Source organism: Octopus sinensis, linkage group LG27, assembly GCF_006345805.1.
Source record: "Octopus sinensis linkage group LG27, ASM634580v1, whole genome shotgun sequence".
Taxonomy (NCBI): Eukaryota; Metazoa; Mollusca; class Cephalopoda; order Octopoda; family Octopodidae; genus Octopus; species Octopus sinensis.
Window position 1 is genome coordinate 5,010,011 of NC_043023.1, and position 25,270 is coordinate 5,035,280.

The 25,270-nt window shown below is 38.9% G+C and overlaps 1 protein-coding gene across 3 annotated transcripts; it reads left to right on the forward strand.

Annotated features, from left to right (window-relative positions):
* Positions 1-7,050: 7,050 nt before the first annotated feature.
* On the forward strand, positions 7,051-22,537 carry LOC115225318 (leucine-rich repeat-containing protein 7-like). 3 transcript variants are annotated; one of them, XR_005004084.1, is made up of 3 exons: positions 7,051-7,190; positions 11,485-14,385; positions 22,525-22,537. XR_005004084.1 is itself a non-coding variant. In XM_036514359.1 (3 exons), exons 2-3 carry the CDS (start codon positions 11,495-11,497, stop codon positions 14,102-14,104), a joined length of 2,577 nt encoding a protein of 858 aa, XP_036370252.1. In that variant the 5' UTR covers positions 7,051-7,190; positions 11,485-11,494; the 3' UTR covers positions 14,105-15,508. The 3 variants fall into 3 exon arrangements, 2 of the variants coding, with proteins under 2 accessions (XP_036370252.1, XP_029652125.1); XM_036514359.1 differs by lacking the exon at positions 22,525-22,537 and having other exon boundaries at positions 11,485-11,742; positions 11,776-15,508; XM_029796265.2 differs by lacking the exon at positions 22,525-22,537 and having other exon boundaries at positions 11,485-15,507.
* Positions 22,538-25,270: the final 2,733 nt, after the last annotated feature.

Here is a 25,270-nt window from a genome sequence, read left to right on the forward strand (position 1 = left end):
CACACTCTTTGCATTCATGTAAAGTCCCTACTCCCTATTCATGCATTGTTGCCAATACTCTACCATCCCATTTATATTATAATTCCCAGGAGTGGCTGTGTGGTAAGTAGCTTGTTTACCAACCACATAGTTCCGGGTTCAGTCCCACTGCAAGTGTCTTCTGCTATAGCCTCGGGCCGACCAAAGCCTTGTGAGTGGATTTGGTAGGCGGAAACTGAAAGAAGCCCGTCGTATGGTGATACACGAAGGAGTCATACCCAATGACTGGTGTAGCAGCATAATAGTCAACTGCTACAAAGGTAAAGGTGACACCCTGGATACAAATAACTACAGGGGTATCAAGCTGCTGGATCAGGTAATGAAGGTTACGGAGAGGGTTATAGCCCAACTAATTAGAGAGAGAGTTAGCTTAGATGAGATGCAGTTTGGGTTCGTGCCAGGGAAAAGTACTACTGATGCTATATTCCTGGTAAGACAGCTGCAGGAGAAATACCTAGCCAAAGATAAGCCCCTGTACCTGGCTTTTGTTGACATGGAGAAAGCCTTCGACAGGGTCCCCCGATCCCTTATCTGGTGGTCAATGAGGAAACTAGGGATAAATGAATGTTTAGTGAGAGCTGTGCGAGCCATGTACAGAGACGCTGCTAGTAAGGTGAGGGTTGGCAACTATTTATCATAGTCCTCCAGGCAATAACGGAGGAATTCAAGACAGGATGCCCCTGGGAGCTCTAATTGCTGAGTCACTATCAGAACTGGAGGAGAAGTTTCAGGTGTGGAAGCAAGGATTAGAATCGAAGGGCCTTAGAATCAACCTAGCCAAAACCAAAGTCCTAATAAGTAGGAAGGTAGACCAATCACAAACGCCTTCAGGTAGATGGCCCTGCTCGATCTGTAAAAAAGGCGTATGTAGAAACTCTATAAGGTGCACCAAGTGTAAGCTATGGACACATAAGAGGTGCAGCAATGTCAAAGGAAGGCTAACTAGGAAAATAGTTTTTGTCTGTGGCAGATGCTCAGGAGCAATAAACACTGAAAATGTGCAGAGACCAACTTCTACCACGTTCCAGGGAGAAAAACCAGAAGTAGTTGATAGCTTCCGCTACCTAGGTGACCAAGTCAGTAGCAGGAGTGGGTGTGCTGAAAGTGTAACTGCTAGAGTAAGAATAGCCTGGGCAAAGTTTAGAGAGCTCTTACCCCTGCTGGTGACAAAAGTCCTCTCGCTCAGAGTAAAAGGCAGACTGTATGATGCATGTGTACGAACAGCCATGCTACATGGTAGTGAAACATGGGCTGTGACTGGTGAGGATATGCGTAAGCTCGCAAGAAATGAAGCCAGTATGCTCCAATGGATGTGTAATGTCAGTGTTCATAATCAACAGAGTGTAAGTACCTTGAGAGAAAAGTTGGACCTAAGAAGCATCAGTTGTGGTGTGCAAGAGAGTCGTTTGCGCTGGTATGGTCATGTGACGAGAATGGCTGAAGATAGTTGTGTGCAAAAGTTCCACACCCTAGCAGTTGAGGGAACCTGTGGAAGAGGTAGACCCAGGAAAACCTGGGATGAGGTGGTGAAGCACGACCTTCGAACTTTAGGTCTCACTAAGGAAATGACTAGAGACCGAGACCTTTGGAAGTATGCTGTGCGTGAGAAGACCCGGCAAGACTAGTGAGACCATAACCTGTGGCCTCTACCTGGTATGTAGCCAGTCGACTTATACATACCTTTCCTTCTTGGGACACAAAACTCCACTTGTGAAGACCCGTTGAGGCAAGTGAAAATCAAAATCAAACCAAATTAAATCAGATATCAGAAAGCAGAACCAAAATCGAAGTCGATCAACATCAATGGAAATTGCAGCTGTGATACCAGTGCCGGTGACAAGTAAGCGAACCATTCGATTGTGGCTGTTGCCAGCACCGCCCCGACTGACCTCCGTGCCGGTGGCACATAAAAAGCACCATCCGTCCGTGGCTGTTTGCCAGCTCTGTCTGGCACCTGTGCGGGTGGCACGTAAAAAGCACCCACTACACTCACGGAGTGGTTGGCGTTAGGAAGGGCATCTGGCTATAGAAACACTGCCAGATCAGACTGGGCCTGATGCAGCCTTCTGGCTTCACAGACCCCAGTTGAACCGTCCAACCCATGGAAAGCGGACGCTAAATGATGATGATGATGATGATATATATATATGTATGTGTGTTTGTCCCCCTAGCATTGCTTGACAACTGATTCTGGTGTGTTTATGTCCCTGTCACTTACCAGTTCGGCAAAAAGAGACCAATAGAATAAGTACTTACAAAGTACAAAGGCTTACAAAGAATAAGTCCCGGGGTCAAGTTGTTCAATTAAAGGCAGTGCTCCAGCATGGCCTCAGTCAAATGACTGAAACAAGTAAAAGAGAGATACCTTGATGGTATGTCCTGGCACCTCACCACCATCTATCTCTACCATCCCATTTATATTCTGATCCCCTCAGTGAATCCTGGTACCGTCTTCTGGCTTGCCAGCCACTGTCAGACTGTCCGACCTATGTCAACATGGAAACGGATGTTAAATGATGATGAGGAGGGTAAATTCCAAGCTGGGTCTTCTTGTACATTAATAAATCTGTTTATATCCATTTGAATTTGAACATACATATAATTTTGTATACATCCCCGTTATATGTATTTGTGTGTGTGTGTGTGTGTGTAAAATTGTGATAATGTGTATCTGTGAATACAGCTGTCTTTGTGTGTGTGTGTGTGTGTGGACATGAGTGTGTGTGTGTGTGTACATATGCATGTGTGTATGTATGTGTATATATAAGTACATCTGTATCATTGTGTATGTATGCACAAATACATATGCATATATATATGTATGTATATATGTGTATGTATATATATATATATATGTGTGTGTGAGTATGGATGAATATATATCTAACTGTCTTTTCCCCTCATCTTAACTACTTGATTTGCCCTTTATTCTTTCCTCCAAGCTATCTATACAACCCCTGCTTACTAGCTATATATAAATGCTTCTTCCAAATGTAAATCTTGTGTTTCCAATGGGAAATTTCTGAAGTGTTTATCCAACATGTACAACATTGTAACTCCTATTAGCAAATGAAACACATGTAATGGTGAATAAATAATACAAAAACTATTTTCCAATTTCCTGTTTTGTTGTCTATGTATGTGTCTTTATATCTTACAGTGTGACTGATCAAGCCCCATCTCTTTTTTAGAATTTTTTAATTTTGGGAGTTTGGTTTGTTCCATCCCACAGACATCTGTTGGAAATTTTGTCTGGCCACCAGATCTTGAGGATGTTGTACAGAAATGTCTTCTACATTTTAACAATACAATTAACTTTTTAGCATTCAAATTATTCTGTCAAATGCAATACATATTCGTTCACACTATTTTGAATTAATCATACACTACCTCAAAGCTTCAAGATTATGATGATGATGTTATCTATTTTTTAGAATAACATTGTAGGCTAGGTGTTTTTGAGTCATACTTTTAGAAACCTTCAACTCCTCTGCAAGGTCTCTCGTTGTGATACTTGAGTTTTCTTTGATTTTGGGGTTCAAAACATCTTCATCCAATTTTGAAGGTTTTCCACTGCGACTGTCATCTTCCAAGCTAAATTCCCCAGCTTTAAGTTTTGCAAACCATCTTTGAACAGTTGATTCACCTGCAGCATCATCATCACCATAAACTTCTCAAATGTTTTTGCAAGTCTTTGCAGCATTTTCTTCTTTTTAAAAAAAGAAAAGCATTACAACACAAATATGAAATTTTTGGTTATCCATTTCAAATATCAATAAAAGGTAACCGGAATGAAAGATAAATCTGTTTTTAGTCAAGAACAAAGAAGAGATGCTCTACCACTTCAAGCAATGCCTGAGTTTTAACTGTGTTACGTTTCAGGTGTGTTCAATAAAGCATTAAAGGGTTTAACCTAAAATCTCTCGGAACTTTCCGACAACCTAATACATGCATGCACACACACACATACGTGGGAGAGCTGCACCAGGCCCCTAGTCTGGTCTAGCATGGTTGGATGAGTCTAATGGGGATTACAAAAGTACGGCAGCTCAGAAAGCTTATTCTGATAAGAAAAGAACTCCTGAATTTCTTGGTGAGATCCACGCTATGACTAACAACGATCCCTCCAAGGTCCATTGCCAGAGACATGGGGGTTTCTTATCAGGCGGGTAGTACACGAAGACATTTGGTATTCCTCATACAAGATGTGAAAGGGCCAATTTTTATCACAAGTCATCAAGGACATGAGGAAAGACCACGCTACGAAGCTTTTGAACAAATTCAAGCATCTTCTCCAATTGAACATGCTTTGGTTTTTCTCAGACGAGAAAAATTTCCGCCAAGATCAGATGGTGTACACAGAATAACTGTTGGCTTGCCATGTCCCCAAAACGTACTGAGAGGGATAAAAATCAAAAATCCAGTCAATATCATAATATTTGGAGTGATGATGATGTTATGCCTCCATTCATATTCCCACACGGCCTCAGACTCAACACGCGGAAGGTAACTTTCTATATGTGTTCCTGTGTTTGTTCCAGCCCCACTGCTAAATTTTGATATCCAGCTACATTGCATGTTGCATTATATTTCTTACATCTTATTCATCATCATTTAATGTCTCTTTTCCAAGCTGGCATGGGTTAAAAGCTGGTCAGTTGAAGAGCTGTTCAGGCTTCATGTCCATTTTTGGCATGGTTTCTACGACTGGATGCCCTTCCTAACGCCAACCACTTAACAGAGTGTACTGGGTACTTCTTACATACCACCGGCACTGGGGCATTTACGTGGCACCGGTACAAGTGCTTTTTATGTGGCACCAGCACTTACGAACCTGCAAGACTCGGAATGATCAACAGAAGGATGCAGGGGACAAGACTGTATGCAAAGACAATCACACATTTACTTAGCTTGAAGTGTCTTTTCAAGCACAGCAAACAACTAGGCGTCTCAGTTCCCTGTTATCCTCTCTGCAAGTCACAATGTTTACTCTTTTACTTGTTTTAGTCATTTGACTGCGGCCATGCTGGAGCACTGCCTTTAGATGAGCAAATCGACCTCAGGACTTATTCTTTGTAAGCTTAGTACTTATTCTATCAGTTTCTTTTGCTGAAACGGTAAGTTACAGGGATGTAAACACACCAGCATCAGTTGTCAAGCGATGTTGGGGGGACAAACTTACATATAAATGGGATAGGAGACCCCCTTCGGTCATGAATGACCATGGGATTGCGCCTAGAAAGTTACCTTCCGAGGGACAAGTCTGGGCAAGTTTGTTTATGGAAGACCAGCACTCGCCCATGCATACCAGCCTCCTCTCTCCACGCCACCAGTGTTATCCAAGGGAAAGGCAAAGGCAAAGGGGCTGATACAGCTTGGCACCAGTGATGTCACAACTCATTTCTATGGCTGAGTTAACTGGAGCAACATGAAATAAAGTGTCTTGCTCAAGAACACAACACAGCCCAGTCTGGGAATTGAATTCACAACCTCACGATCGTAAGCTCGACGCTCTAACCACTGAGCCATGCGCCTTCACTCATACATATACATATATACGATGGGCTTCTTTCAGTTTCTGTCTACCAAATCCGCTCACAAAGCTCTGGTCAGCCCGAGGCTATAGTAGAAGACACTTGCCCAAGGTGCCACGCAGTGGGACTGAACTGGGAACCATGTGGTTGGTATGCAAGCTACTTACCACACAGTACACTGTGAATATTTTGTAATTCATGACTTGTGCAGTATAAAGAAAATTATGTCTAAATGTTCACAAGATCTTGTTAACTCATTCACACACATCCTCGGCAAACACCTCACAAATAACAGACCGGCAAAGCGATTATTCTGAATCCCTAGTCTCAAGGGAGCAAATCTGAACACCAAGATAGTCATACTTTGAGTGTATTTGATGGTCAGTTTGACCAGAGGGTAAATCTCTATTATACCACAGTGTAGTCCTGGATGCAATATGTCGGGATGAAAAAAAATTAGATGAACATAGCTTGAACACCTTTGATCATGCTTCCATTAGATAAGGACTGACCTAGGGCTAAATAGCAACAAGAATTATAGCCACGGATCTTTTCCTTTTGAACGGCACTTTGTAACATAATTTCTAGGTAACTAAAAAGTTTTAAACTTCGTATACTGGTAGAATGTGTTTATAAAACATCATTTTCTCTTGGTTTTATTGAGAAAATTCTATAGTTTGTAAGATATTTCGTCTGAAATTTCGAGCATTTCGGCAATTTTAACCAATCGATTACCTCCATTGAGCTAAAATCATTTGCTGCGTCTAAAACTGAGACAACATCCTGTTACTAACCCTAAACCTCCCCCTACCTTAACCCCCATCTTTTTTTCTTCATTGTTAAATTAATTTAATTGTTACGCGTATAAAAAAAAAACGAAAGCAATGGAAAATAATTTAAACAATTAACAAACAAAATAATTCTATAATTTTATACACAGGCTTTCCGTACGTATAAAGACGATCTGGCAGAATTCTGGTTTTTACACCCCTTATAATCCCTCATAACTTTTTCTCTTTTTTTTTTTGAATTTTCAGAAAATTTTTGCGAATATATGTTCTACACACGAGAATTCATATGGTCATGAAGAAAAAGTAGAAAAAAAAATTTTAACCCCATTCCTTTAGATCCCTAAAAGTTCCACTCTTTTAAGAATTTTTTGTTTGTCACATCATAGTTTAAAACATGGACAATGCGATTATTTTGCTTGAATCCCAGCAATAGACTGCCCTTGGCTACATCAGCATTTCATGAGGAAAAAGTATCCGGTGGTCGTGAGATGTGCTAAAAATAACAGTTAAATCACCCTGAAATCACTCTTTTTTATTGTATGAATTCCCGTATGTAGGACACAAATTAGGAAAATTTTCCTGGAAATTCCCCCAAATAATGCTATGAATAGACATATATGCGTGTGTGCATAATAAAATAATAATTAATCATCACTTTCATTATCGTTAATTTTGTACCACAATTCCATGGAATTTTGCTGTAAACTTCCGCTTCCGGTACACCATCCTCGTGCTTCTGTTTACAACTGTCGCAGTCACTTCCTTACCTTCGTTGTTCTGTCAGCCGTGGCTCGACGCTCCACACCTGGCCACCCCACTGAGAAAGGTATGTACGCCCTTGTTGGCCATGGATGAGCAAAGTCGCAGTTCCAATCCCATGTTTCTGTCTCTCTCTCTCTCTTACACCCACTTAACCGAACCATGTTAACAACGGCCAGCATGAAGGCCACAACCTCTCATTTCATAGCTTTCTGTCCTGTTAACATTTCGCAACTTTAAGGGACGAATTTTCATTTTGTTTTATTATTTCTTTGCTTTGTCTCAACCCAGTTTTTATCGAAGGCGGTGAAACCACGAACCATCCTTTTACTGCATTTCCTTTTCGTATATTTCACATTTTAAGAGACCAAAGTGTCATTTAGCTGCTATTTCCTGCATCTTGATCGACCACAGAACTTCCCATTCCCTCCTTGATACCAAACAAAGAAGCTTCCTTCCTTCATTTACATTTCCGGCATCCTTCCAGGCTGTAATCACTAATTAAAAGTTAAAATATTGACGCTAATTTCGGCAATTCCTGAAAGATTCGTCGAAGCGGCCCTTCATACTTTGTCCCTTTTCCTCGCCTAAATTTCTTCAGAATCCAGTGTTCCAACAACTGAGATTACAATTTTACCCGGCTTTTCAAAATTTTAATCCTCGTCCCCTCCGGTTTTTGTTAAAACCTTTTTTTAAAATCTATTCATCTCTTTAAAAATCCGCAGATTACTAAATCATTCATATATATATATATACACACACACACACACACACACACATATATATATATATATATATATATATATATATATCGAAGAATGTAAAAAGAGAGAGAATAGAAAGCTAACAATGCGGATAGTTTTATAAAACCTTTATGTTTCAGGCGCAAGAAGAAAAATAGTGTGGGAAATTCCTAGTCATAGGTTCTGTTAACTCATTCAAATCCCGTATATATATATGTAATAGCAAACCAAAAGAATATCCCTATTTCTACACACTACCCGCATACGTCTGTACTTGTGTATAATGGGTCTTATTGAGTACTGCATAAATGACACCACAACTCGTTGCTTTTTCTATTCTGACTGGCAGACAACCACTGTAGTTAGGAGTCGTTTAGTACTCGACTGCTTTCAATACTTCCCTTTGGTTTTATTTCCCATCTGACGTTCATAAAATCAGTGATCCAAGAAGTTTATTTCAGCAAGACATTTCATAACTATAAGTGGTGCACAATGTGAACAACGGTTAAAAAGTGAGGGAAAATGTGAGACTTAATTTGGCCACATGTGAGAATTCTTCAACAACCCACAACGGGGTACATTAAGCAATGCAAGTTGCTGAATCCGACAAGGATCGAACCACTGTCGTAATTGTAAGCCTTTCATTACTATCTGCTGATCTGTAAGTGTTTTGTTGGGATTCACAGTAAAACAAGGAGCAGCAGGGCGTCCGCGAGACATGTTAATCGAATTGAAATGAAATTGAAACTAAAACAAATTCGATTTTAGGAACGTCAAATAGGATATTACCCCATCATCTGGTTGTAAACAGTTTTTTAAATACTGATATCCCTCGTTGAGAAATTCATAAATACCACATTTTACCTTAACTTCCGGAAGAGTTCTACTCTTTACTCTTTTACTTGTTTCAGTCATTTGACTGCGGCCATGCTGGAGCACCGTCTTTAGTCGAACAAATTGACTCCAGGACTTATTCTTTGTAAGCCCAGTACTTATTCTATCGGTTTCTTTTGCCGAACCGCTAAGTGTCAGGGACATAAACACACCAGCATCGGTTGTCAAGCAATGTTGGAGGGACAAACACAGACATACAAACATACACACACACATATATACGATGGGCTTCTTTCAGTTTCCGCCTACCAAATCCACGAGGCTATAGTAGAAGACACTTGCCCAAGGTGCCACGCAGTGGGACTGAACCCAGAACCATGTGGTTGGTAAACAAGCTACTTACCACACAGCCACTCCTGTCCACATTTAACTGAGTGGAAATCTTTATACTTCTATTGGAAATCAATAATGTTGACAAGCGACCTCCAGAAAACACGGCCTGAAAAGAAGCAAAACTATAGTTAAGTTCAGCCCTCCTCGAATTTGTTTCCCCAGTAAATTTTTAGACAATGTGTTCTTAAATGACATTTTTCTGAATTACGTTTGCAAGAGTGTAGATCATAATTATGCTGATAAAATGTAGGAAAACAATTAAGGAAATGTTTCCGGTCGTTCTTCCTCCTTACAACCTTGACTTTGTAGCACACATCCTAATCCTAAATTCCTTCAATTCTTTCTTTTAATGTGTGATATATATATATATATATATAAAATATTATTGAGACACTATTTTGCAAACAAACAAGGAAAGACTAATCAATACATAAAATTTAATAATATTAAATTTTATGTATTGATTAAGTCTTTCCTTGTTTGTTTTGCAAATAGTGGTTTTGTCTCAAATAATATTTTTAATATTTTACTATAAAATTGGATTTAATCCTAAATCTGATTTTTTTCCCTGTAAATTTGGATATATTCTAATATTTATTATTTATTATATTATATATATATAGGCACAGGAGGGGCAGTGTGGTAGGTAGCTTGCTTACCAACCACATGGTTCCGGGTTCATTCCCACTGTAGGGCACCTTGGGCAGTGTCTTCTACTATAGCCTCGGGCCGACCAAAGCCTTGTGAGTGGATTTGGTAGACGGAAACTGAAAGAAGCCTGTCGTGTATATGTATATATATATATGTGTGTGTTTGTGTTTGTCCCCCCAACATCACTTGACAACCGATGCTGGTATGTTTATGTCCCCGTAACTTAGCAGTTCGGCAAAAGAGACCGATAGAATAAGTACTAGGCTTATAAAGAAAAAGTCCTGGGGTCGATTTGCTCAACTAAAGGCGGTGCTCCAGCATGGCCACAGTTAAAATGACTGAAGCAAGTAAAAGAGTAAAAGAATATATTATATATATATATATATAATCATCATCATCATCATTTAGCGTCCGCTTTCCATGCTAGCATGGGTTGGACGGGTCAACTGGGGTCCGTGAAGCTGGAAGGCTTCGTCAGGCCCAGTCAGATCTGGCAGTGCTTCTACGGCTGGATGCCCTTCCTAACGCCAACCACTCCGCGAGTGTAGTGGGTGCTTTTTACGTGCCACCTGCACAGGTGTCAGACAGAGCTGGCAAACGGCCACGAACGGATGGTGCTTTTACGTGTCACCGGCACGGGGCCAGGCGATATATATATATATATATATATATATATATATAGTGCTGATGCCATGTAAAAAGCATCCAGTTTGCACTGTAAAGTGGTTGGCATGTGGAAGAGCAAGACCATATCATAGTGGCAGGAACATTTTTACCTGATATGGATTACAATATTAAAAACCTTTATATCTTATTTGCCTGTTTCCTCCTTTGTAAGGTTCAGCATTTTGAGATCGGCCATAAGCTGCTCCTTTTAAACTTAGCAAGAGTTAAACCAGACTCTGAGACATTGATTCAAGTGTCAATATTGTTTAATGTGCTTATAGGGGCTGACCCCATCATCTTGTTCTTGGGATCAGTGGCACCAGCTATATCAGGATTAGGATCTAGAGGCAGTGCTCCAGCATGGCTACAGTTTACTTGTTTCAGTCATTTTAACTGTAGCCATGCTGGAGCACCGCCTCTAGATCCTAATCCTATTTACCACTGTTTTTACCCCAAGCTCTCACCCAATACATAATGTAGACAACTCACAGGCTCTGTCCATCTCAGGTTCCTTCATCCAGTCATTGCAGAAGAATACTTGAACAATTTTTCTACTCCTTCACAAACAAAATCCACTCTTTCGAAACAATGCATCTGAAGAATCAATGTGTTTTATGAAAGTAAATGATGTTAAAACCTTTTATGTATTTTGATCCATCAACCCTTTAGCATTCAAAACGGCGATATTAGGCCCAAATATTCTACCTGTTTTATGTTAAAACCAGCCAGATCTGGTCTTTGCCATCTACCCTATAATGTCATTCTAAAAGTAAAAACAATCACATCATAATCTTGAAGCTAAAAGATAATCCATGATTAATTCAAAACAATGTGAATAAATAAGCAGCACATTTGATGGAATAATTTGAATGCTGAAGGGTTTCTTTTATTTAATTATGTTTCTTGCATTTGTATCTTTATTTCCTTGAAGCAAAGTATTGTTTATTCTAGGCATAAAAGGACGAGTCATGCACTAGTTTTAATAATTAACTAATTAAGTCTGAGTTTCTCCATAATAATTATATTAATGAAGGTTTTTTTTCTTTTTTTCTCTTTCTTCCAAATCCATTTTAGTTGGAGGCAAATGATGGACTCTGATTCATCCAGGGCTGGCATTGAGTCTGCATCTCGGAATCACAGAACAAAGAAGAAGAAGAAAAAAGGCTCAGCAGGTAAATCCCCTAGTACCAAGGGAAGTACCTTAAATGACTGTAGTCCCAAGGATGGGAACATTGACAACAAGACACCCTTGAATCCTCTCATGGATACCTCAAATAATGTTGAGTTAGGGACCAATTCATCAGACCCTAAAGACACCCTAAATAATATTGACACTCTAGATCCTAATCCGGATATAGCTGGTGCCACTGATCCTAAGAACAAGATGATGGGGTCAGCCCCTATAAGCACATTAAACAATATTGACACTGGCATCAATGTCTCAGAGTCTGGTTTAACTCTTGCTAAGGATTCTTGGATAACTAAAACTGATTCTACAATTGAGAAGAAGAAGAAAAATTTGAATTCTCCCCAGAATAATTTAGACAACGTTGAGATTGAGGTGAATAATTCAGATTCTTGTCCAACTTTTCATAGCAGTTCATTGATAGAAGAAGCTCATGGTAATGTTAATCTCAGAAATCTCAGAAGTACTGGCATTGAAAGTGATAACATGGGTCATGCAGAATCAAGTGACCCCCATGAATCAGATGCACCTCACCCCTCTGTCAACAGCAACATTGGCTTGGAATTTCCATATACAGAAAGACTGGTAGAAAACATAGAGGGTGCACAGCAGTTCACTTTGTTCCGTCAGCTGACCTCTATGGGAAAACTTGAAGACATAATTCTAAGAAATAGCGTGAGGGTTTTGAAGCTGGTGGGTTGTCATTTGAGTTCACTGCCTGAAGACTTGGGTAACCTGTTATATCTGGAGGCCTTGGTATGCAGTGAAAACAAACTCACAGAGCTTCCACAGTCTGTTGGTTATCTTCAGCATTTGAAAGTGTTACAAGTTGATATGAATCGCTTAAAACAGCTTCCGGCAAACATCGGATCCTTGAAGTCTTTGAAGTTGCTTGCTGCCAATGACAACCAGTTGGAGTATCTGCCAGCAAGCATTTCGGTGCTAGAAAACCTCCAGACTCTCGACTTGTCGAACAATTGTTTGCGAAGCCTGCCATTACACTTTCAGTCATCTTCATGTCTCAACCAACTTTACATCCAGAAAAACTCTATTGAAAAGTTACCACCTTGGATAGCAAAATTGTCGAAAATTCAAGAATTCCAGGTTGGTGAGAACCAGTTGACCGAGTGGCCGGACTTTGAAGAGTTTGGTCGCACAGCCACAGAGCTCACGGTGTTAGATGTGTCAGAAAACCGGCTGAGTGCTCTGTCCAGTGGCTTTGGAGGACTACAATCATTGAATTGTTTAAATTTGGGCCGAAACCCTTTTGTTGACAATCAGAATGCAGAATGTGTTGGCAATCTGTTGAAAGGGCTGCCAGACAGCTTCTGTCAGCTCCATGCTGTTACTTTGTTAAGCATTGATGGGAATTGCTTGCAGAACTTACCCGATAATTTTGGTGATTTGCGGTCCCTGAAGATGCTGAACCTGTGCGACAACGAACTTGAAGCGTTACCAGATTCTTTCTCTTACCTGAACTCTTTACAACTATGTCTGCTTTCAAGGAACTCACTGAATTGCCTACCTGAGCAGTTTGGACACCTGCCTGCTCTCAAGCACCTGGAGGTGTCTCACAACAACCTGGTGGACTTGCCATCATCATTTGGTAAGTTGTCTACGCAATTAGTCTACCTAGACCTTTGCAATAATTGCATCCTGCATGAACTAAAGATCCTTGAGAAATTCGAAAGGCTCACCTTCCTGGACGTTGGTAGCAACCCATTTGTGCAGTGTGATTTGTCGTCCACCTCTCGTGCTGTGAATCCCCAACTCACCTCAGCCTGTAAGCACTACTTCACTACATCACTTGCAGGACAGTTTGAAGATTTTGATAGTGACGAAGAAGGAAGGGATGAAGGTAAAAACTGTGATGATGATGATGAAGATGATGAAGATAAAGATAAGAAAGGAAAGGTTGTATATAGTCAAATCACATATCAACAGGGAGATAAAGACACATTGCCATCAAGAAATAACCACCAATCTTCTCCTCAGAACTCTCCTTGTGGCATAGATAGCTCGTTTGTGGGTCCTACAGAGTCATGTAGTGACCCCTTGAAATCTTCAATGACCCTAACCCAGCAGCTCAAAGGCAACATCACGGACAGTGATGATGGCACGAAGCAGAATCATGTTGCAGCAGAAATCCACAGAATGTCTTGTCACCGTGACAACAGTGTCAATACAGATCATCACCATAGTAACCACACCGACAAGAGAAACATGTCTGAGGTGAAACGAAAAGAGGAGGAAGACTGGGATGAAGAGGAATGGGCTGGAGACAGCAAAGTGGCCCCTGCTTGTCGTGACCACACCATGAACACTACCATGACAAACAACACTGTTAAGCACAATTCCAGCTGCAGACAACCCACCATGACCACCACAGGTGCTGAACTAAGCAGAGGTCACATATTCTTGCCAGCCGATATTCACAAAGACAACATAAATTATAACTTTGTTGGTTTCAGAAACTTCACTGGACAATTTGACAATGCTGATGAATGAATGCCACTGATTCTCTCTCTCACACTCACTCACTCACTCTTTCTCTTGTTCATATATATATATATATATATATATATATATATATATACAAGAAAAATAAATGACAAAGAAATGAACAATTATCCTATGAACTGCATTAGCTTACAGCTGTTTCTGCTATAAGAGGCAGTCGACTCATACTTGAGCTTCATCAGAGCCTTGAATATGAATTGCAATTTATTTGGGAAAGAATTACATTTGTGCCTATATAGGGAATGGCATCAACAATGAGAAAAGTGTATGTCCAAAAGGTTGTTGATGCCATTTTCTATATAGACACAATTGTGATTCTTTCCTAAGTAAATTACATTTCATACTTGAGGCTCTGATGAAGCTGTAGGGTGTCATTCAAGTACTCAGCTATGTATTCACTGCATCTTATAAGCAGAAACAGCTGTGGTTCATAAGATAATCATTTATCCTTTTGTCATCACGCTTTCTCTTACTGCCACTCTATGCTCAGCCAACACTTCGTTCTGAAACATATATTGAGTTCTACACTGGGTTATTTATCTCACAATACCTAAGCGAAATATGTGTATACATATATTCATTCAAAAATTGACCCAAAAGAAAGCAAAGGAACAAAGAGAAAATTGACGCACAAGACATGGACATGAGCTTACCTTGTCAGTTATTGTCCAAAACGCCTTACAATTTCACACCTTTAACGATAATATTGTTCAGTTTTGGTTTGTCAACAGCAAAAAGCTACTGAGAATAATAACGAGTGAGTGTAAAGGATGGAGACAAAAACGAAGACAACCCTGGTTGTTGGTACAAATAAAAATATACAGACAAAACAAAGGCTGTTCTGCTCGGCTCTGAGACAACATTAAGACAAGACCTGTAGAAGTAACACAATGGAAATGTGTATGTGTGTGTATATATATATATATCTGTATATATATATATATATACATATATATATCTTTACACATATATACACATGAATTTTTTCTTGGAAATATATACATACATGAATACACACACACATACATTTCATACCTCTTCTTTAACACAATAATATGCACTATTTTTTCTCTCTTTCAATGTCTTTCTTTTCTGTCTATTTATCTGTCTTTCATATACACACAATGACCACACTGACATGCACAATCACACACACACACATACTGTTCAAGATTTGTTCATTAGACTTTTGTATTCCCTAGTATTTTAGGCCTGGCTGTGTGCTAAGAAGTTTGCTTCCCAACCACATGGTTCTAGTTTCAATCTCACTGCGTGACATCTTGGATAAGTGTCCCTAATACAGCCTTAGACTGATCAAAACCTTGCGAGTGGATTTGGTTGGCAGAAACTGAAAGAAGCCCTTTGCATACATGTGTGTGCATGTGTCTTTATATCTGTGTTTCTCCTCCATCACCACTTGCCAACCGATGTTGGTGTGTTTATGTCCCTCTAAACTTAGCAGTTCTGCAAAAGAGACTGATAGAATAAGGCTTTACAAAAAAAAGTACTGGGGTTGATTCATTCAACTAGAATTCTTCAAGGCTGTGCACCAGCATGGCCACAATCGAATGACTGAAACTAGTAGAAGGTAGGATAAAAATACAAAATTTTAATAGACATATCTTAAGAAGTGCCATGATACATTTAACTCTTTGGTATTTAAACGGCGGCGAGCTGGCAGAAACATTAGCATGCCGGGCGAAATGCTTTACGGTATTTCGTCTGCGTTACGTTGTGAGTTCAAATTCCGCCGAGGTCGACTTTGCCTTTCATCCTTTTGGGGTCGATAAATTAAGTACCAGTTACGCACTGGGGTCGATATAATCGACTTAATACCTATGTCTGTCCTTGTTTGTCCCCTCTGTGTTTAGCCCCTTGTGGGTAATAAAGAAATGGGTATTTAAACGGGTCACATCTGGCCTAGATATTGTTTTATGTTCAGCCGAGCCAGATCTGATCCCTTTCACTTTCCCTACAATGTCTTTTAAAGATAAACAATCACACCATCGAAATCTTGAAGCTGTAAGGAAGTGTATGACTAACTGAAGGCAATGTGAATAAATATAGGTGTAGGAGTGGCTGTGTGGTAAGTAGCTTGCTTACCAACCACATGGTTCTGGGCTCGGTCCCACTGCGTGGTATCTTGGGAAAGTGTCTTCTACTATAGCCTCAGGCTGACCAATGCCTTGTGAGTGGATTTGGTAGATGGAAACTGAAAGAAGCCCGTCATATATGTATATGTGTGTTTGTCCCCCCAACATTGCTTACAACTGATGCTGGTGTGTTTACGTCTCTGGAACTTAGCAGTTCAGCAAAATAGACCGATAGAATAAGTACTAGGCTTACAAAGAATATGTCAAGGGGTCGATTTGCTCGACTAAAGGTGGTGCTCCAGCATGGCCACAGTCAAATGACTGAAACAAGTAAAAGAGCAAAGAGTAAATAAGTATTACATTTGAAAGAGTATTTCTGGATGCAAAAGAACTGAACTGGCCATATTGAGCCAAAATATTCTACCTGTTTTATGTTCAAACTGGCCAGATCAGGCCCTTCATACCCACTCTACAATGTCATTGAAAGCCACAAGATAAGCTGTGATTATTTCAAAAGCAATGTTAACAAATAAGCATTATATTTGACAGACTAGTCTGAATGCTTTTGATACCATCCGACCTGAAACCACTTCTGGCTTTGTACAAATGTTTTTTCATAAGTTCTGAATAAAAATCTTCCACCAAACCTTAGTCACAATTTATGTTCCCAACACTAGCTGAATGATAACTCAGTTATTTTACTAAATTCTTTGTTATATTTAAAATTAATTGAAAGAAACACTTAGCATCTCAACAGAAATATAACAAAAGGGTTAAATACTACTTCAGGAGTATTAGGGATAGAAGTCAAATGGATGAATCTTGAGGATGACTTCTATTAACTTGTTTGACTCTTAAACTCACACACACCATTACCAGACACCAACACCTCATACACACATATACTGCCATAAACATCAATGCACACACACACACATATACATATTCCCTTGTTTTTCTACCAAAATTTGAACCAAAGATATTCTTTGGTACTTGTGACTAATAAAAGCTTATCTCTCTCTATATATAAATTGTCTCTCTGTCTGTCTATTTCCTATGCATTCTCAAACAGTTTAACCAAATCAAATTTTACAATGTAATAAGTATTAGGCCCCAGGAGTGTTGACATGTTTTATTTTCATTTCCATTAAAACAATATAACGTTTATCTAAAATAATCTTTCTATAGTTAACTATAGTAAAGGACATTTTATACCACCACAACGACGTCACATTTTTGTGTGTTCATTACGTATGTTAGGCTTCAGAGAATTAAACACACACACACATCTACACATATGCATATGTGATGACTGACAAGTATATGTGTGAGTATACATACATTTTAGTGACAACTGACACAGACATCTAAAGAGAAAGAGGTAGGCCGTTCTACAGAGAGAAATACATTTCAAGTGTTAGATATTCAGACAGAGAGAGAACGAGTGATGTCCCACAAAAGTCTAGAATCAGCTCACACATACATAGACATATGTAATGACTGACAAGTATATAATAAATATTCTTTACCCTGAGGTGTGCGTAAATGTATGTCTTAGTATATGTGTGTGATTGTCAATTACATTGATATAAACTGGCTGTGAAAGAGCTATACTGGCTCCAATTAATGAAATCGTTGATGAACTTAATCATGAATTTCTTCAAAAGTTAACAGATATCAGAAATGACTTTTCGATCAATTCACCCTTTTGAATTTCTGAATACCCTTAAACCCCTTGGGATGCCACTGCATAACTTCACACTAAAGTTCGGTGCTCCCTTTATGTTGCTTAGGAATCTTGACCCACCTCACCTGTGTAATGGAACTCAATTGTTACTTCCATGAAGCCCCATGTCCTACGGGCAACAATCATATCAGGTAGTCACAAAGGAGAAAACGTCTTTATTCCCAAAATTCCTCTCATATCTCCAGATGTTCCATTTGAATTTAAGAAGCTTCAGGTTCCAGTCAGACTAAGTTTTGCTATTTCAATTAACAACTCTCAGGGTCATGTCAATGTGAGAACCACGACCCATGTATGTTGATTCTTTGTTTTTGCACATTCCTTAAAATGAATAATCTGGTGTGCTTAGTTTAAAAGTATATGATATATATTTTTAAATCATATATATATATATATGTGGAGACACAATGGCCCAGTGGTTAGGGCAGTGGACTCGCAGTTGTTGGATCGCAGTTTCGATTCCCAGACCAGGCATTGTGAGTGTTTATTGAGCGAAAACACCTAAAGCTCCATGAGGCTCTGGTAGGGGGTGGTGGCGATCCCTGCTGTACCCTTTTGCCACAACTTTCTCTCACTCTTTCTTCTGATGGCCTGCTTGCTTAGCCAGCGGGGTGGCGTCATTTGAAGACTAAAACAATGCGAAGCGCATTGTGACCAGCAATGTGTAACAACATCTGAGAGTGTGATCATGGTGATATATATATATATGTGTGTGTGTGTGTTGATAAATCAAGTACCAGTGAAGCACTGGGGTTGATGTAATCATCTAGTCCCCTCCCCGAAAATTTCAGGCCTTGTGCCTAAAATAGACAGGATTATTATTATTAATATCTATGAAGCAGTAAGCTGGCAGAATTGTTAGCATGCCTGGCAAGCTACATACTTCTCCCACGGCCATCTCTATGTTGGTTGCTCACAAGTTGGAAGCAGCAACAATTTATTCATTTGGATACCAACAAAGAATTACACAATGGATGTCGTTTACCCTGAGGTGCTCCAAGATTGACAGATTTTCAGTTCTTAGAGTTGTTAATTACATCATTACAATTTGGATATTTTTTAAGTAAAATATAAATATTTTGAAATAATTATGAGGAAAAAGCATATCTTCATATTTATTGTTTACTAATCAGAATAAGAACAGCAGTAACCCGGGCAATGCCAAGTCATTCAACTAGTTGTTACTAATTCTACTGACTCTACATTTTGAGTTTAGTTCTTGCTGGGGTCAACTAACCCTTTAGTGTTTAAACTGACATATCTGGCCTAAATATTCTTCCTGCTTTATGTTCAAACCAGCCAGATCTGGTCTCTTACACTTACCCTGCAATGTCATTCATTTGAATCTTAAAGAATATGTGTGTGTGTGTGTACATTATAGGTGCAGGTGTAGCTGTGTGGTAAGAATAATTGAAGAGGTGTATTACCTCAAAAAGAGACTAAAAATGTAAAAAATGAGAGGATTATTGCCTCGTGTTTGTGTTTTATTTTTAATTTTGAACTGTGTGAGAGGTTTATGGCCTCATTGTGTTTTTAAAAAAAAAGAAAAAAAGAATGTTTTAGAGAAGCAAAAGTCGGCGGGCGCTTTTCGTCTTCTCCCATCCTTATCATCCATATATCATCATCATTCATCCCATTAATATCTCTGTCTAGCCCTGAAGCTTCTCTCTGTGTGCTGCCCTTGTGGAAAATTTAATGAAATAAAGAAGCTTGCTTCCCAACCACATGGTTCTGTGTTCAGTCCCACTGCATGGTACCTTGGGCAAGTGTCTTCTACTATAGCCTCAGGCTAATCAAAGCCTTATGAGGGGATTCAGTTGATGGAAACTGAAAGAAGCCTGTCATTAGGTGCATGACACTGGTATCTGCCATGACTGTGATTTTGCTTTGCTTGATGGGTCTTCTCAAGCACGACATAATACAAAAGGTCTTGGTTATTGCCTCCATGATATACATAACTACAAAGTTATAATAATAATAATATTGATATATAAAAAAACATGTCTTCCATACTATCCAATAAGAACAAGAAAATAAATGGTATCCCATAGTGGGTTACCCTCATAACCCCTATCTTACTTTGAATTGTATATATATATACACACACAAAATGTATATATTTGTGTGTGTCTTTTGTGTCTGTTCCCCACCATTGCTTAACAACTGGCATTGGTGTGGTTACGTGCCTGTAACTTAGCAGTTCAGCAAAATCGATCAATAGAATAAGTCTTGGGGTCAATTTCTTCAACTAAAACCCTTTTAAGGCAGTACTCCAGCATGGCCACAGTCAAATGACTGAAACAAGTAAAAGAATATGAGATACTACAGATTAAATCAATGTAATCAAGTAACTCTTCTTAAAATTGCTGGCCTTGTGTCAAAATTTGAAAGAATTATTATTATGAGTTTTTCTTCTTTCTATTTATTTCTGAGTGTCTTCCTGACACCTAGGGCAAAGAAACTTACTGTATACATTGATAGGCCATTAAACTAAACACACCAGATTATTCATTTTCAAAGGGAAATGTGCAAAAAAATATTAACATACATGGGTTGTGGTTGTTCTCACATTGACAATGCTCTTCTCAATATGTGTGACACCTGTTTAAGCAATCCTTTGCAGGAATGGTAAGTCTATTATTATTATTATATGTTTGGCTTTTGCTTTGTATTCATATAAGTTGACTCCAAGTCTCACCAAAAGACATCAAGAGATAAGTTAGAAGTTCAAGTCAGTATTATGACTAAGGGACCAGGTTTTTGGTTTTGCACAGAGTATTGTTCAAGAGGAATGGTTCCCAACCTTTTCACTACCAAGGACCACTTTTATTTAAATGAGTTTTCCCACAGACCCCTTTTAATATGCTTGTCCTTATGTGTATATGTATATATATAATATGTCACAATTATTCTGTAGCCAAGATAAAACTCAGTTTCGGATGCCGAGGTGGCCAGATAACTGAAGAGATGGCTGCATGGATTTCCACTTCGGCATCTGAAACTCAGAGTTTTATCTTGGCTACCGAATAATTGTCACATATTATTTTACAGATAAATTTCCTCTGTTTTAATAATATTGAGGTCTCTTTCTTTCTTTTGTTATCTTACTGTTTTTACCAGTATGTATATATATATATGCAGACACACACACAAAATTTTGAATTTAGTTCACAGACCCCCAGTTCTACCTTTGCGGACTACAGGTTGGTTCTAGAGAATGTCTGTCAAAATATAAAATAAATTAAAAACAATCTGATGGTAAGAGGATAGTATGTTCTTAAGATTACTGTAAAAGGTGTTTGCCATTATGTAGATTTAAGAGTATTTTTGACAATGTTTACAAATTAAAATGTTTGTGGAATTACATAGACAATATTTTTCTTAAAATATAATTTTTTGAATTTCTTCCATTTTGGGATTTTCTGGCATCTGCGATAGGGAACAATCAGCCTCTTTTGCTATCATCCCTAAGGTGCCTATGTTCAGTTTCCACATTTTGATTATTATCTATCAAGCAGCAAGCTGGCAGAGTCATTAGCATGCTCAGCAAAATGCTTAGTGGCATTTCATCCGCCTTTACATTCTGAGTTCAAATTCTTTTGAGGTCAACTTTGTCTTTCATCCTTTCAGTGTTGATAAACCAGTACCAGTGAAACACTGGGGTTGATGTAATCAACCAGTCCCCTCCCCGAAAATTTCAGGCCTTGTGCCTAAAATAGACGGGATTATTATTATTACTATATAATACCAGTTAAATACTGGGGAGATTTACTCCAGTAAGCTGGCATAATTGTTAGCATGCCTGGCAAAATGCTTAGCACCTTTTCATCTGCCGTTACATTATGAGTTCAAATTCTGCCAAGGTCGACTTTGCCTTTCATCCTTTCAGGGTCGATAAATTAAGTACCAGTTACGCACTGAGGTCGATGCAATTGACTTGATAGAATCATTAGCACACCAGACAAGGTGCTTAGTGGTATTTTCATCCAAATTTACATTCTGAGTTCAAATCCAGTTGAAGTTAATTTTGCCTTTTATCCTTTTGGGGTTGATAAAATAAGTACCTGTTGAGTACTAGAAATTAGGTGCCATTTGCATGAGTGTGATTTTGCTCAGCTTGATGGGTCTTCTTCTCAAGCACAACATAATGCCAAAGGTCTCGGTCATGGCCTCCATCAGGCCCAACATTCGAAAGGAACTTGGCCACTTTGCCTCTTTGGGGCCCAACACTGCATGACATCAAAAAGTGACCTGAAAGAGAACAAAGGAACAAACAGAAAATTTCCTTGTCAGATATCATCCGAAGATCCTTCCAATTTCACACCTTTAATGATAATATTATTCATGTTTAGTGGTGTCAACAACAAAAAGCTGCTGGGAATAATAATGAGTGAGTGTAAAGGACAGAGACAAAAACAAACACAACCCAGGTTGTTGGTACAAATAAAAATATACAAACAAAACAAAGGCTGCACAGCTTGGCCATGAGAGTATTAGGACAAGACCTGCAGAAGTAAGTCATGGAAAATGTGTGTGGGTATATACATATATATATATATATACATAGAGAGAGAGATGTATATATACTACACTCTTGGGTGGTTGCTGTTAAGAAGGGCATCCAGCTGTAAGAAACCATGTCAAATTCGGTTGGAACCTGGTGCAACTTACCACTTTTCAGTCGAACCATCCAACCCATGCTAGCATGGGAAACAAACGTTAAATGATGATATATATATACATACATACATAATGAGAAATTTAGATAGGCTGGCCTCATCACATGACTGAAGGACAATAGATGGACAATCAGGTTGATGGAATAGACCAGATCAAGTGGGCTGACCAAGGACAAAATAGCAAGATAATCTCACCCAGTACATAGCCAGAGACCGACATTGAGGGAAGGAAATCTTGCTGTGTCTATTTATCATCCACACCACATGACCAAACCAATGCAGTCTTCACTCTTGCACTGAATTCCTCTTATGCCTAACTAATCTCTCAATACACTAGCACTTTGTTTAAATTACATCCAAGAAATCAGATAATAGTGAAGCGAGCATAGAATGTTATTGTTGATATAATGTTCATTGACTCAGATATCTCATGAAGGCAGCATTTCATCAAATTCCTGTAGTAAGCTACCTTATGACAATTGTATTGAATGGACCAGCAGTTATCCACTGCTGGGTATCCCAGTGTTCCTGAGACCTTTCTTCCATACTCTTTTACTTGTTTCAGTCATTCGACTGCGGCCATGCTGGAGCACCGCCTTTTAGTCGAGCAAATCGACCCCAGGACTTATTCATTGTAAGCCTAGTACTTATTCTATCAGTCTCTTTTGCCGGACTGCTAAGTTACGGGAACGTAAATGCACCAGCATTGGTTGTTAAGTGATGTTGGGGGTGACAAACACAGATACACATATATATATATATACATATATACGATGGGATTCTTTCAGTTTCCGTCTACCAAATCTACCCACAAGGCTTTGGTCGGCCTGAAGCTATAGTAGAAGACACTTGCCCAAGGTGCCATGAAGTGGGACTGAACCCGGAACCATGTGTTTCGTAAGCAAGCTACTTACCACACAGCCACTCCTGCACCATAGTTCTTAAATCTTGGTGAAATCATACACCCTGTTCATCATTTCAGTCATCAATGTTGTCTGAGAAACAATTCAAGTGACGGTGGAGGTAATGCACTTTGATGCTGATATTACTGTTGAATTAATGCTTTATGGCTCTCAAGAAAATTTCTTGCAACCAGAGTGAACAAAGACCATGCAACCGCCTCAGCATTGTTTATCGAATCTTGGAAATGTGGATGTTTCATGAGCTTCCTGCGTCCCATCAAAGCAACCTTCCTTCAGCTTCACACTCAGTGCTGGAAACTTTCTACAGATGTAGTCAAAGCAGGCCCATTCTTTGTTTAACCTTTTAGCATTTAAACTAGCCAAAATATTCTGGTACCGATAGAAGTACCAGACTTAAAAAGTATTGGGATTGATTCATTCAATTAAAAATTCTTCAAAGAGGTGCTCCAGCATGGTTGCAGTCTGATGACTGAAACAAATAAAAGAGAAAAGGTGACTTCAGCATGACTTGTGCAACATAGATAAAATTTCATTTCGTCTCAATTGCATACAGCTACACCTTTCTGGCCCAATATTTCAACACTAATTACTATATTTAACCCTTTCGTTACTGTATTTATTTTGAGATGCTCTGTGTTTCTTTCAATTACTTTAAATATAACAAAGAATTTAGTAAAATAACTTAGTTATCATTAAGCTAGTGTTAGGAACATAAATTGTGACTAAGGTTTGGTGGAAGATTTTAATTCAAAACTTATGAAAACAAGACATTTATACTCAGAGCCAGTGCCGGGTTGGTAACGAAAGGGTTAAACTGGCCATAGCCTGCCCAAATATTCTACTTGTTTTATGTTCAAACCAGCCAGATCTGATCTCTCACACCTACCCTACAATGTCATTCTGAAAATAAGCAATCACATCAAAGCTACAAGATAATACATAACAATGTGAATAAATAAATGCTACATTTGACAGGGTAATCTGAATGCTAAAAGGTTAAACCTAGTCTGATGTGCAGGGGTGGTAAAATGATCTTCTTTCTGTCAACCAAATGTTCTGCAATTACATTCTTTTCTCCAATGACCTGTCTCTCCTTAGATCTACTTTCCCAGAGACAAATAAAACGGATATTTTATGTATCCACTCTACTGATCTAGAAGAAAATTCACCATCTTAACCTTCAGTACACTGTAGGTGCATTATATTATTGCATGAGTTTTCTCCCCTGTGGTAATAGGGCAGTGGCAGGGGAAACACTTCCAGAGAAAATGCTGTGTGCTAAAAGTTAAGATACAAACAGGTTAGCCATTGTTGTGGAAAGAACAGAAAAGATAAGGCTCTTAGCCCTTTAAGGTATGTGATCTTGAAAATAACATTTTTATTGATTTTTTTATTGTTTAAATTTCTGTACAGTCATGGCCAAAAAAGTGTGGAACATTTAAAAAAAAATTTAAATTGTTATGCCCAAGTACAACTTGATTCAAATATACGCAATGTAGAGATATACTTACCTAGTAACTGATTGAAAGGTCAGTTATATATTAAATATAACTTTGGGCATCTAATTTTCAGATCCATGTTCCAAACTTTTGGCCAGGATTGTATGGATCAAAACTAAGTCAAAATTGGTACCAATTTCATTAGACCCGCTTCCATCATGAATGACTGGAATTTCAACTCTGAGGCACAAGTCCAGACAAGGTTGTTTATGGAAG

Bases quoted from the DNA above. Each gene is read 5' to 3' on its own strand.
- LOC115225318 (XM_029796265.2), top strand. From the start codon at position 11,495: ATGATGGACTCTGATTCATCCAGGGCTGGCATTGAGTCTGCATCTCGG.